At 40.4% G+C, this 15,013-nt stretch overlaps 1 protein-coding gene across 2 annotated transcripts in view; it reads left to right on the top strand.

The window, feature by feature from the left end:
- Positions 1–236: 236 nt before the first annotated feature.
- API5 (apoptosis inhibitor 5) overlaps positions 237–15,013 on the top strand; it is a 37,016-nt gene continuing 22,239 nt past the window's right edge. For both annotated transcript variants that reach the window (XM_027114960.1, XM_027114959.1), the window contains exons 1-2: positions 237–478; positions 14,467–14,628. In XM_027114960.1, the coding sequence (XP_026970761.1) occupies positions 410–478; positions 14,467–14,628 (231 nt within the window). In that variant the 5' untranslated portion in view covers positions 237–409. The remainder of the gene's footprint in view (positions 479–14,466; positions 14,629–15,013) is intronic.

The raw sequence follows: 15,013 nt of genomic DNA, 5'->3' as shown, positions 1-15,013 counted from the left end.
GTAAAATCACTTTTCTGGCCAACGTGAGGTCTTTTAAGGGCAGAAACGCAATTAGCTTTGTATTTTCCTCCAACCCGCACCAAGATCTCCTAGCCAGGCACAGTCCTTCCAAAAAAAAAAAAAAGGCACGAACTAGTTCAATCGTCCTTGCCGCTTTTTGCACCTCCCACCGCTAGAGGGCAATAAAACAGCAGGTGGCGCATTGGCAGTCAAAGAAGGCCGCTCCCGACGCGCCCGTCTTTACGTGGACGTTGGGGGAGGAGCTGTCCCGTGCGCGGTGACTGGCGGCGGCACTGGCGGCAGCTGGAGCCGTAATAGTGCGAGTCGCAGGCTAGGAGAACTTCAGAGGCGGCGGTGGCACTAGCGACGACGAAGACAGCAGTAACAGGCCCTGGGCTTGTCGTTCACCATGCCGACCGTAGAGGAGCTTTACCGCAACTATGGCATCTTAGCCGATGCCACGGAGCAAGTGGGCCAAGTGAGTTCCCTAGCGGCCTGCGGGGCCCGGCGCTCTGCGGCCTTTCGAAAGCGCTCCCCGGGCCGGCGGGGGCTACTGCTTCGCCCTCCCGCGGGCTCCCAGCCGCCCCGGCTGTATCGTCGGGGTGGGCCCCTCGCCGGGAGTGCAGACTCGGGCTTCACCAGGGAGAGCGCGGTCCCCGGGTTCCAGGCTCCTCTGCCTCCCTTGATTAGCCTTTTCTCACCGTGGCATTTCCCAACTCAGCCTCTTCAGCCCCCCGTCCCCGCCCCGTTCAGTCTCTTTCCAAGCCTTGTCCTCCAGATTCCACTGAAGTTTTTCTCCTTTTCGGTGGCGCTCAGTCCCTTGGAAGATTAGATTGAGAGTCCTCGAGAGGTCAAAAATGTCTTTCTCGAGGCAAAAATCTGCAATTAATTTACGAAGAGAATTTGGGAGACAGAAGTTTGTGAAATACAGAAAGGCCCTTTCGTCCAGACTTTAACGAGGGCTCATGATTTCATTATTCAGTACATTTTTTGAGCGCCTGTCATGGACCAGGCTCTGCGCCGGGCGCTGGAGGTACGAGACAGAAAAACACATGCGCTCCCAGAAAGCACCTTTAGTGAGGGAGACTAGTGATAAATAAGAAAGAGAGATGCTTCCCCCCCTTCCCCCAATGGAGTGTCGTGAAGAAAATATAACAGGGCCGTAGGGGGGGTTGGGGGAGAGTGCAGTTTTAAATAGAGTTGTCTGGCAAGTGTTGAATTGGCTGTACGAGCCATTGCTTCTTTGTGAATTTTCAAGTACTGGAGTCCTTTGAAGTTGAGGAATTGACAAGTGGTTGTGTGTTTTCTTGGGAAAAGAACCAGGCTCTCCCCGCGGTAATCTTGACCATTGTTGTTGGAAATCCCATGCTGTATCTTTTCAGTGCCTAGAACGTCATGTGATTCTTCTGCTTACCCATCTCTTGGAGTAGTGAGTGGCAGATCCCAGAGTCTGATAACATGAGCAAAACTGTGGCTTTACCTCTCCCATCCCCTTTTCCAGACATTCAGGTAGAACTTTTCTTAGCCGAACAAAAAAAAATTTTGATGTTGGGACCTTATTTTAGCTTAATCTAGAATTGCGAATATACCATTTTCAGATATCAGTTGGTTTTCCTTCCCTGCACGTTTTCATTTCAGTAGGAAATTTTGACATCATCAATGAGAAATATATACTGACAGTCAGTCTGTTGTAGATGTATGTAGGGTGTGTGTGTTAAGTTGGCTGGGAAGGAGACATTTTCTGCCGATTAAGGCAAGGTGGGAAAAACTTATGGTCACTCAGTTTGAGTTTGTTGTCCTTGTTCCTATAGAGAACTAGTAGTGAAGATAGTTTCATTCATTATGACTGAGTTGGGGGAGATTGTAGCTAATTGTTCTCCCTGAAATTGACTTTGTTGCGCATCAGCAGAGGGGATGGAATAAAAGGTACAACAGTGATTCTCAAGTCAATTTGTATATGGTGCTCTCCCAAAGAGGTGATTCAGGAATCTTCTAGGGAAACTTTGAAACTGTATGCAGAGTGCTGTCCCATAACCCCACCCTCATTTTTTGCTGAAGTAGGATAAAGGTTGACAGCCACCTACTTACAGTATGTTAGAGCAAATAGAAGCCAAATGGGATTTTTATATTCTATGAATAATGGAGAGTTGCTCTCATTTCCCTCTTATATTGTCTTTAATTATAAATACCAGTTTAGATTCAGAGTTCTCTCTCAAGAGGTCAGTAGTGTTTCTCAAGGCAAAAATCTGCTTTTAATTTAGGAAGAGTGCTTAGGAGACAGAATTTTGTGAAAAACAGGAGGGACCCTTTTATGCAGACTTTCATGAGGACCCACAATTTCATTTATTCAGTATGTTTTCTTGAGTGCCTACCATGTACCAGACTGTGCTGGGCAGTAAAATTTTAGCACGGTTCCCGTAGGCGATGGGAGATCAGTACCTTCATGACACTGTAATGACAATTGTCAAGCAACTAAATAAGGAAAAAAAATCTTTGGGTGATGAAAGGTTGTGATTTGCTCAGCCTCAAACAGTGAATTCTGGGAGAACTGAAGCTAGACTAAACCGTAATGCCAACTGATTCTGCTCTATTGTGTAATACTTCTTTCCTTTTAGAGAAAATTCCTAAAACTGCTCACCCAAAAAGGTGTATTGAGCTTCAAGATACTGCATGTGAATTTAATTAACAAAAGCAAGAGCCAACTTAACGGAATGGACACCATTCACGTTTTTTTAAGGAGAGAAAAAAATATTTACATTCATAGTGTAGCACAGCCAGATTTTCATGTCACCTTGTTAAGATTTACAGTCAAGACTTTAAATTTCCTGGCGGGTACCTATCTGGACACTTCTGAAACCATATTTGAGTTTCTTAGTCTAGAACTTACTTCTAACTTTATTTTGATTTTCGCCCTTTTTAAAAGAGATGAGTACCGCAGATGCTGCTCACAGAGCCACCACTGAAGGGAGTGCCCTCTCTGCTACTGTCAGTACTCCTTTTATTTTATTTTATTTATTTTTTTTAATTAGGAATATCTGCTTGCTTTTTTATATAGCCTATTGAAGAACTTTTTTTAACATTTTTATTGGAGTATAATTGCTTTAAAATGGTGTGTTAGTTTCTGCTTTATAACAGAGTGAATCAGTTATACATATACATATGTTCCCATATCTCTTTCATCTTGCGTCTCCCTCCCTCCCACCTTCCCTATCCCACCCCTCCAGGCAGTTACAAAGCACCGAGCTGATCTCCCTGTGCTATGCGACTGCTTCCCACTAGCTATCTATTTTACGTTTGGTAATGTATGTATGTCCATATATATACTACCACTCTCTCACTTTAACCAGCTTAACCTTCCTCCTCCCTGTGTCCTCAAGTCCATTCTCTACTACGTCTGTGTCTTTATTCACGTCTTGCCCCAAGTTCTTCATGACCTTTTTCTTTTTTTTTAGATCCCATATATATGTGTTAGCATACGGTATTTGTTTTTCTCTTTCTGACTTACTTCACTCTGTATGACAGACTCTAGGTCCATCCACCTCACTACAAATAACTCAATTTCATTTCTTTTTATGGCTGAGTAATATTCCATTGTATATATGTGCCACATCTTCTTCATCCATTCATCCGATGATGGACACTTAGGTTGTTTCCATGTGCTGGCTATTGTAAATAGAGCTGCAATGAACATTTTGGTACATGACTCTTTTTGAATTATGGTTTTCTCAGGGTATATGCCCAGTAGTGGGATTGCTGGGTCATATGGTAGTTCTATTTGTAGTTTTTTAAGGAACCTCCATACTGTTCTCCATAGTGGCTGTATCAATTTTCTCAGGGTATATGCCCAGTAGTGGGATTGCTGGGTCGTATGGTAGTTCTGTTTGTAGTTTTTTAAGGAACCTCCATACTGTTCTCCATAGTGGCTGTATCAATTTACATTCCCACCAACACTGCAAGAGTGTTCCCTTTTCTTCACACCCTCTCCAGAATTTATTGTTTGTAGATTTTTTGATGATGGCCATTCTGATGGGTGTGACATGATATCTCTTTGTAGTTTTGATTTGCATTTCTCTAATGATTAATGATGTTGAGCATTCTTTCATGTGTTCGTTGGCAATCTGTATATCTTCTTTGGAGAAATGTCTATTTAGGTCTTCTGCCCATTTTTGGATTGGGTTGTTTGTTTTTTTGATGTTGAGCTGCATGACCTGCTTGTAAATTTTGGAGATTAATCCTTTGTCAGTTGCTTCATTTGCAAATATTTTCTCCCATTCTGAGGGTTGTCTTTTCGTCTTGTTTATGTTTTCCTTTGCTGTGCAAAAGCTTTTGAGTTTCATTAGGTCCCATTTGTTTATTTTTGTTTTTATTTCCATTTCTCTAGGAGGTGGGTCAAAGAAGATCTTGCTGCGATTTATGTCATAGGGTGTTCTGCGTATGTTTTCCTCTAAGAGTTTTTTTTTAATTTTATTTATTTATGGCTGTGTTGGCTCTTCGTTTCTGTGTGAGGGCTTTCTCTAGCTGCGGGAAGTGGGGGCCACTCTTCATCGCGGTGCGCAGGCCTCTCACTATCGCGGCCTCTCTTGTTGCGGAGCACAGGTTCCAGACGCGCAGGCTCAGTAATTGTGGCTCACGGGGCTAGTTGCTCCGCGGCATGTGGGATCTTCCTAGACCAGGGCTCGAACCCGTGTCCCCTGCATTGGCAGGCAGATTCTCAACCACTGCGCCACCAGGGAAACCCTCCTCTAAGAGTTTGATAGTGTCTGGCCTTACATTTAGGTATTTAATCCATTTTGAGTTTATTTTTGAGTATGGTGTTAGGAAGTGTTCTAATTTCATATTTTTACACGTAGCTGTCCAGTTTTCCCAGCACCACTTATTGAAGAGGCTGTCTTTTCTCCACTGGATATTCTTGCCTCCTTTATCAAAGATAAGGCGAGCATATGTGCGTGGGTTTATCTCTGGGCTTTCTATCCTGTTCCGTTTATTTGTATTTCTGTTTTTGTGCCAGTACCATACTGTCTTGATTACTGTAGTTTTGTAGTATAGTCTGAAGTCAGGGAGCCTGATTCCTCCAGCTCCGTCTTTCTTTCTCAAGATTGATTTGGCTATTCGGGGTCTTTGTGTTTCCATACAAATTCTGAGATTTTTTGTTCTAGTTCTGTGAAAAATGCCAGTGGTAGTTTGATACGGATTGCATTGAATCTGTAGATTGCTTTGGGTAGTAGAGTCATTTTCACAATGTTGATTCTTCCAATCCAAGAACGTGGTATATCTCTCCATCTATTTGTATCATCTTTAATTTCTTTCATCAGTGTCTTATAATTTTTTTTTTTTGCATACAGTTCTTTTGTCTCCTTAAGTAGGTTTATTCTAGATATTTTATTCTTTTTGTTGCAGTGGTAAATGGGAGTGTTTTCTTAATTTCACTTTCAGATTTTTTCATCATTAGTGTATAGGAATGCAAGAGATTTCTGTGCATTAATTTTGTATTCTGCAACTTTACCAAATTCATTGATTAGATCTAGTAGTTTTCTGGTAGCATCTTTAGGATTCTCTAATGTATAGTATCATGTCATCTGCAAACAGTGACAGCTTTACTTCTTCTTTTCCGATTTGGATTCTTTTTATTTCTTTTTCTTCTCTGACTTCTGTGGCTAAAACTTCCAAAACTATGTTGAATAAGAGTGGTGAGAGTGGGCAACCTTGTCTTGTTCCTGATCTTAGTGGAGATGGTTTCAGTTTTTCACCATTGAGGACGATGTTGGCTGTGGGATTGTCATAAATGGCCTTTATTATGTTGAGGTAAGTTCCCTCTATGCCTACTTTCTTGAGGGTTTTTATCATAAATGGGTGTTGAATTTTGTTGAAAGCTTTCTCTGCATCTATTGAGTTGATCATATGATTTTTCTCCTTCAATTTTTTAATATGCTGTATCACATTGATTGATTTGCATATATTGAAGAATCCTTGCATTCCTGAGATAAACCCCACTTGATCATGGTGTATGAACCTTTTAATGTGCTGTTGGATTCTGTTTGCCAGTATTTTGTTGATGATTTTTGCATCTATGTTCATCCGTGATATTGGTCTGTAGTTTGCTTTCTTCATGTCACCTTTGTCTGGTTTTGGTATCAGGGTGACAGTGGCCTTGTAGAGTGAGTTTGGGAGTGTTCCTCCCTCTGCTATATTTTGGAAGTGTTTGAGAAGGATAGGTGTTAGCTCTTCTCTAAATGTTTGATAGAATTTGCCTGTGAAGCCATCTGGTCCTGGGCTTTTGTTTGTTGGAAGATTTTTAATCACAGTTTCAATTTTAGTGCTTGTGATTGGTGTGTTCATATTTTCTATTTCTTCCTGGTTCAGTCTCGGAAGGTTGTGCATTTCTAAGAATTTGTCCATTTCATCCAGGTTGTCCATTTTGTTGGCATATAGTTGCTTGTATTAATCTCTCATGATCCTTTGTATTTCTGCAGTGTCAGTTGTTACTTCTTTTTCATTTGTAATTCTGTTGATTTGAGTCTTCTCCCTTTTTTTCTTGATGAGTCTGGCTAACGGTTTATCCATTTTGTTTATCTTCTCAAAGAACCAGCTTTTAGTTTTATTGATGTTTGCTATCGTTTCCTTCATTTCTTTTTCATTTATTTCTGATCTGATCCTTATGATTTCTTTTCTTCTGGTAACTTTGGGGCTTTTTTGTTCTTTCTTTACTTGCTTTAGGTGTAAGGTTAAGTTGTTTATTTGAGATGTTTGTTGTTTCTTGAGGTAGGATTGTATTGCTCTAAACTTCCCTTCTAGAAGTGCTTTTGCTGCATCCCATGGGTTTTGGGTCGTTGTGTTTTCATTGTCATTTGTTTCTAGGTATTTTTTATTTCCTCTTTGATTTCTTCAGTGGTCTCTTGGTTATTAACTAGTGTATTGTTTAGCCTCCATGTGTTTGTATTTTTTTACAGATTTTTTCCTGTAATTTGTATCTAGTCTCATAGCGTTGTGGTCGGAAAAGATACTTGATACGATTTCAATTTTCTTAAATTTACCAGGGCTTGATTTGTGACCCAAGATATGATCTATCCTGGAGAATGTTCCATGAGCACTTGAGAAGAAAGTGTATTCTGTTCCTTTTGGATAGAATGTCCTATAAATATCAATTAATTCCATCTTGTTTAATGCATCATTTGAAGCTTGTGTTTCCTTATTTATTTTCATTTTGGGTCTGTCCATTGTTGAAAGTGGGGTGTAAAAGTCCCCTACTATTGTTGTTACTGTCGATTTCCCCTTTTATGGCTGTTAGTATTTGCCTTATGTATTGAGATGCTCCTGTGTTGGGTGCATAAATATTTACAACTGTTATATCTTCTTCTTGGATTGATCCTTTGATCATTATATAGTGTCCTTCTTTGTCTCTTGTAATAGTCTTTGTTTTAAAGTCTTTTTTTCTGATATGAGAATTGCTACTCCAGCTTTCTTTTGATTTCCATTTGCATGCAATATCTTTTTCTATCCCCTGACTTTCAATCTGTGTGTGTCCCTAGGTCTGAAGTGGGTCTCTTGTAGACAGCATATAGACAGGTCTTGTTTTTGTATCCATTCAGGCAGTCTGTATCTTTTGGTTGGAGCGTTTAATCCATTTACATTTAAGGTAATTATCAATATGTATGTTCCTATTACCATATTCTTAATTGTTTTGGGTTTGTTATTGTAAGTCTTTTCCTTCTCTTGTGTTTCTTGCCTAGAGAAATTCCTTTAGCATTTGTTGTAGAGCTGGTTTGGTGGTGCTGAATTCTCTTAGCTTTTGGTTGTCTGTAGAAGTTTTAATTTCTCTGTCAAATCTGAATGAGATCCTTGCTGTGTAGAGTAATCTTGGTTGTAGGTTTTTCCCCTTCATCACTTTAAATATGTCCTGCCACTTCCTTCTGGCTTGGAGAGTTTATGCTGAAAGATCAGCTGTTAACCTTATGGGGTTCCCTTGTATGTTATTTGTTGTTTTTCCCTTGCTGCTTTTAATATTTTTTCTTTGTATTTAATTTTTGATAGTTTGATTAGTATGTGTCTTGGCGTGTTCCTCCTTGGATTTATCCTGTATGGGACTTTCTGTGCTTCCTGGACTTCTCCTTGGATTTATCCTGTATGGGACTTTCTGTGCTTCCTGTGCTTCCTGGACTGCTTAACTATTTCCTTTCCTATATTAGGGAAGTTTTCAACTATAATCTCTTCAAATATTTTCTCAGTTTCTTTGCTCATCTCTTCTTCTTCTGGGACCCCTATAATTCGAATGTTGGTGCGTTTAACGTTCTCCCAGAGTTCTCTGAGACTGTCCTCAATTCTTTTCATTTTTCTTTCTTTATTCTGCTCTGCAGTAGTTATTTCCACTATTTTATCTTCCAGGTCACTTATCCGTTCTTCTGCCTCAGTTATTCTGCTATTGATCCCTTCTAGAGCATTTTTAATTTCATTTATTGTGTTGTTCATCACTGTTTGCTCTTTAGTTCTTCTAGTTCCCTGTTAAACATTTCTTGTATTTTCCCCATTCTATTTCCAAGATTTTGGATCACCTTTACTATCATTATTCTGAATCCTTTTTCAGGCATACTATTTCCTCTTCATTTGTTTGTTCTGGTGGGTTTTTTCCTTGCTCCTTCATCTGCTGTGTATTTCTCTCTCTTCTCATTTTTCTTAACTTTCTGTGTTTGGGGGTCTCCTTTGCACAGACTGCAGGTTCATAGTTCCCGTTGTTTTTGGTGTCTGCCCCCAGTGGCTAAGATTGGTTCAGTGGGTTGTGTGTGCTTTCTGGTAGAGGGGATTCGTGCCTGTGTTCTGGTGCATGAGGCTGGATCTTGTCTTTCTGGTGGGCAGGTCCACGTCTGGTGTGTGTTTTGGGTTGTCTGTGGCCTTATTATTTTAGGCAGCCTCTCTGCTAATGGGTGGGGCTGTGTTCCTGTCTTGCTAGTTGTTTGGCATAGGATGTCCAGCACTGGAGCTTTCTGGTCGTTGAGTGGAGCTGGGTCTTGGCATTGAGATGGCAATCTCTGGGAGATTTTCGCCATTTGATATTACGTGGACCTGGGAGGTCTCTTGTGGACCAATGTCCTAAACTTGGCTGTCCCACCTCAGAGGCACAGCCCTAACGCCTGGCTGGAGCACCAAGAGCCTGTCATCCACACGGCTCAGAATAAAAGGGAGAAAAAAGAAAGAAGAAGATAAAATAAAATAAAGTTATTAAAATATAAAATAATTATTAAAAAAGATTTTTTAAGTAATTAAAAAAAAGAAAGAAGAGAGCAACCAAGCCAAAAAACAAATTCAGCAATGATAAGCACTAAAAAGTATACTAAAAAAAAGCACAAAAAATGGACAGACAGAACCCTAGGATAAATGGTAAAAGCAAAGCTATACAGACAAAATCACACACAGAAGCATACACATACACAGTCACAAAAAAAGAAAAAGGGAAAAAAATATATATATTGTTGCTCCCAAAGTCCACTTCCTCAATTTGGGATGATTCGTTGTCTATTCAGGTATTCCACAGATGCAGGGTACATCAAGTTGACTGTGGAAATTTAATCCGCTGCTCCTGAGGCTGCTGGGAGACATTTCCCTTTCTCTTCTTTGTTTTCACAGCTCCTGGGGTTCAGCTTTGAATTTGCCCCTGCCTCTGCGTGTAGGTCACCTGAGGGCGTCTGTTCCCGCCCAGACAAGATGGGGTTAAAGGAGCAGCTGATTCAGGGGCTCGGGCTCACTCGGGCTGGGAGGAGGGAGGGGTACGGAGTTCGGGGTGAGCCTGCGGCGGCAGAGGCCACTGTGTTGCATCAGCCTTAGGTTTGCCATGTGTTCTCCCAGGGAAGTTGTCCCTGGATCACGGGACCCCTGGCAGTGGCAGGCTGCACAGGCTCCCGGAAGGGGGGTGTGGATAGTGACCTGTGCTCACACAGGCTTCTTGGTGGCAGCAGCAGCAGCCTTAGCGTCTCATGCCCATCTCTGGGGTCCACGCTGTTAGCTGTGGCTTACGCGTCCATCTCTGGAGCTCCGTTCAGCTGTGCTCTTAATCCCCTCACCTCGTGCACCAGGAAACAAAGAGGCAAGAAAAAGTCTCTTCCCTCTTAGGCAGGTCCAGACCTTTCTCCGGACTCCCTCCCAGCTAGCCGTGGTGCATTAGCCCCCTTCAGGCTGTGATCACGCCGCCAACCCCAGTCCTCTCCCTGCATCCGACCGAAGCCCAAGCCTCAGCTCGCAGCCCCCACCCGTCCCGGCGGGTGAGCAGACAAGCCTCTTGGGCTGGTGAGTGCCGGTTGGCACCGATCCTCTGCGCGGGAATCTCTCCGCTTTGCCCTCCACACCCCTGTGGCTGCGCTCTCCTCCGCGGCTCTGAAGCTCCCCCACTCTGCCACCCGCACTCTCCGACCGCGAAGGGGCTTCTAGTGTGTGGAAACCTTTCCTCCTTCACAGCTCCCTCCCACTGGTGCAGGTCCCGTCCCTATTCTTTTGGGTCTGTTTTTCCTTTTTTCTTTTGCCGTACCCAGGTACGTGGGGAGTTTCTTGCCTTTTCGAGGTCTGAGGTCTTCTGCCAGCATTCAGTAGGTGTTCTGTAGGAGTTGTTCCACATGTAGATGTATTTCTGATGTATTTATGGGGAGGAAGGTGATCTCCATGTCTTACTCTTCTGCCATCTTGAAGCTCCTCCTTCCTCCTGTGTTCTCTTATACAGGAGTATATTGGCTCCTAAGTGTGGAAGAGTGTAAGCTTTACTGACTTATATTTCATGAAATAGCATTCTTTTGGTACTTTTTTTGGGTATGCTTAAGCTAAAATCACAGACCAACCAAGTTCATAATCACTCAAAAATAATGTAGAAGTGTTAACAGTTTAACACTTACATTAAATTCAAACTAAGTTTATTAATTGAGCCTGAGGAAGGAAGTAGTATAGCTTAGCTTACCCATTTTCTTTTTATGTCATACTTGAGAAATTTGTTGAAGCTACATCCTGTCTTCTCTTTCTTGTCATCCTCTCTTCTTCTGCTTTATTTCATGAAGGCTGCATCCTGGACCCAAACGTCGCTTACCCGGCACGTCAGTGACCACTTATGCATATCAGTTGTGATTTGACAATCATAATTGCAAGGTTTTTCTTTTAGAATGTGTCTGCTGAATGTGGATCAAATTGTAACTGACTTTTTTACTTGAAAATATCTTAGAGATTGCTCTAGAGTTTTTCCTTTAATTAGAAATTAAAATCACACATAAATACACAGCTTTAGAAATCCATTAAAAGTATTTACAATTAAAGCTTCTTGGGCTTCCCTGGTGGCGCAGTGGTTGAGAGTCCGCCTGCTGATGCAGGCGACACGGGCTCGTGCCCCGGTCTGGGAAGATCCCACGTGGTGTGGAGCAGCTGGGCCCGTGAGCCATGGCCACTGAGCCTGTGCGTCCGGAGCCTGTGCTCCGCAACGGGAGAGGCCACAACAGTGAGAGGCCTGCCTACCGCAAAAAAAGAAAAACAACAAAAAAAGCTAGGATCATTAATTTATCCAGCTAAAATATAAATACAACTATTGGAAAAGCAAAGATACACAGTGCTTTGTAGTATTTGAAACATTTTATTATGGTTACATTCCTACTTGTTACTAAATCACTATGATCACTGCAAATATCACTTATATCTTGTTTCCTACTTTGAAAAGCAGAAGTAGTAATTACTTTAAGGAGATTTCTGTTAAAAAGTCCTGTCCCTGTACTACAGTTAAAGGACATAATTCAAAAAGCTGGCAAGGAAGAATATAATTTTATTTTGCATTTCATAAAGGATAATTAGTTGAAGTCTATTGTAATGTCTGTGAAATTATTTGATAGAACTGATGCCTATTAATGATAAAAACTTTGATTTCTATTATGACTATGTTAAAATGTCTTAACTTTCCAAAGGTCTTGCTGTTTAATATACTACATTTCAATTTATATGCCTGTGTGGAGACTGTATTTAGGACTCAAATTTTACCTTTGACAGTCCTCCATCTGGCAAGCTTTTCTTTCTCTCCTCCTTTGTAAATTAAGATCTCAGGACACTAATTTGAAAGATTCCAATTAAAGAAGCTTGGTATTGGGCACAGATCTTGACTTAAAAGGCTATCAGAACCACGTTCAGGTCCTGGATCTGCTACTTAACTAACTATATGTGGTTCTGGACAAATTATTTCACTTCTCTAAGACTTGGTTTTCTCATCTGAAAAACAAGCATAGTAACACCTAATTCAGGATTATTGTGAGGCATGTACAGAAGGCATTCCACAGTTCCATGTAGGCTTTCAGTAAGTGTTACTAATAATCCCTTTTTATTCTCTTCCACATTTTTTTCCCTTGGTAGGGGGATGGTTGTTTTAAGCAGGGATCCTTCATTTAATTTTAGACAGTGAATTTTAGACAATTCAAAGGGGTTTATAAGTAAAGTCTGAAGTTTGAGTTACAGAAAATTGGATTGTGATACTCTGCAAAAACTAAGGATGTCAGACTGCTCAATACTTCAGTTTTATGAAGTCTACTAGAAGCTATGAAGCAAGCCACAGGAGTGTACATTGGTAGAGAAGTCAGCCATGATTTTTTTGAACCTTTGCACTAAAAAGTGTATAATACACTTTTTAAAATATAAACTTATTTATTTTTGGCTGCGTTGTGTCTTCATTGCTGCGTGTGGGCTTTCTCTAGTTGCGGCAGATGGGGGCTACTCTTCACTGTGGTGCGTGGGCTTCTCATTGCCGTGGCTTCTCTTGTTGCAGAGCATGGGCTCTACGTGCACGGGCTTCAGTAGTTGTGGCTTGTGGGCTCAGTAGTTGTGCCTTGTGGGCTCTAGAGCGCAGACTAAGTAGTTGTGGCACACAGGCTTAGTTGCTCCGAGGCATGTGGGATCTTCCCGGCCCAGGGCTTGAACCCATGTCCCCTGCATTGGCAGGTGGATTCTTAACCAATACGCCACCAGGGAAGCCCAAAAGTGTATAATACACTTTTGAAGTAGTAACTCCTGAAGACTGATTTTGTGTCTGCATTTCATGAGGAAGCTAACCTTATTCACAGAAATTTCTGTTATTTAGGGGGTGGTATTAATGTTTAAGATAGTAGAAGGAGTTGTCATTAATTGGTTTGATGGAATTTGTTTATTAGAAATAATTTTTAGAATTTGTTTTTTTAGATAGGTTGGCAATATATGAACTTTTAAAGTAATCTAGTAATTATGCAGATTATATTAAAATGTGTACCTTTAGAAGATCTAATTGTGATCATAGCCTTTTGATACATGGAGCACTTTATTTCTGATTATTTTTTTAAAATAATGTCCTTGGGACTTCCCTGGTGGTCCAGTGGTCAAGGCTTTGAGCTTCCACTGCAGGGGGCACGGGTTCGATCCCTGGTTGGGGAACTAAGATCTTGCATGCCGTGTAGGATGGCCAAAAATAATGATAATAATGTCCTTAATTGAGATCCCACTGAACCTAAATAACTTTTCATCATGCTATATATTTTTTCACTTAACACAGTATATTGTCCATGAGAAGAATTATCACAAAACTAAATTTGTGGTAATTCTCTAATCCATTTTCTGTTCTTTAGTTTTCCGCTCTTGATGGCATAAAGCAAGCTCACTTATCTAAAGCATTTAGAGAATTTCTTTATACAGAGTAAATACATATTTGGTATTTGTATTATGGTTAAGGTTTTCCAGGAATTAAAAGTATTGTGTGGCTGTGATATTTATTACTTTGTTTGCCAGCTTGATCCATTTAATAAAAGGACTGGTTTGGAGACAAGTGTGTAGGGGGGATTGGGAACTTGTTGATTCTTCACATTATGAGTATCTGAGGGACAGCACTTCTGAAATTTTTTTTTAAAGGAAACAAATGAGCTTTGAATGTATTATTTTAATGAAAAGTTAAATATGTGATATTAGCATCTATCTTCATCGAAATTGGTTGGCCATATAGAATGAATTACTGTTTTTATATCCTAAAATGTGAAGCAAAATAAAGCTTCCTAACCTTCCTCGTATTGCTTAATTTCAAGAGTGTATTCTCTCTACCTTCTGCAAGGTGGTAATTGGAAACAGATAAATATATTTAAGTAAATGTAACACAATTCTTTGAGAATTCTATTATATTCATTACAAATTTTTAAAGCATGATACAATCACAAGGCTAGGGTCAGTAATCAATAGAATAAAGAAGTGTTGGTACATAACAAACTTACTTGCTTTTTCCACTTCATATTAGAGTCATTCTTCTCCTTTCCCAACTCACAAATAATAACATGGGGGACAGGGAGCAGATAGTAGGAAGGTAGCTGTCAAATTTAAGCAGTAAAACTCCAAAAATAAGCCCATTTGTTAGCCTATGTAAAATTTAACTAATTTAAAGGAGACTCAAAGAAGTTTGTTTAGCTTCCCATCCTTCAAAATTGTGTTTCTTTTCTGCTTCATTCTTTCTTTCAGCATAAAGATGCTTATCAAGTGATATTGGATGGTGTCAAAGGTGGTACCAAGGAAAAAAGATTAGCAGCTCAATTTATTCCAAAATTCTTTAAGCATTTTCCAGAATTGGCTGATTCTGCTATCAATGCACAGTTAGACCTCTGTGAGGATGAAGACGTATCAGTAAGTTTATGTTTGACACTTTTCAACAAGTTTTCAGATGTTGCTTTTGCCATTTTCAGATATTTTCTGCGTGTACCTAATATAACTGAAGTACCAATCATATCAGTGAACAATAAAATACTGCAGTGTGGCCTGGTGTGACAACATACCAAGGCTTAAACCTACATGTAAGAAAATATATTAGTTCTTTCAACTGTGAAAAATCTGTAGAATCACATAATACTTTGTTTTGCTTATTTGTTATCCACTGTTGAAAATGGTTGTGGCTCACATCTTTTCCTAAGATTATTATGCATTATGCATATGAAATCAGACTAGTGTTAGTTTGTAGTCAATTTATGCTTGCTTGGATATTTAAAATAATAATAGTATTGCAGCATAAAAT

The sequence above is a fragment of the Aethalodelphis obliquidens genome, unplaced genomic scaffold (genome assembly GCF_003676395.1).
Source record: "Aethalodelphis obliquidens isolate GAN/ISIS:26980383/991018 unplaced genomic scaffold, ASM367639v1 scaffold14, whole genome shotgun sequence".
Classification (NCBI taxonomy): Eukaryota; Metazoa; Chordata; class Mammalia; order Artiodactyla; family Delphinidae; genus Aethalodelphis; species Aethalodelphis obliquidens.
Note: the sequence above shows the minus strand (reverse complement) of the source record. Positions and strands in the feature narration are given on the sequence as shown.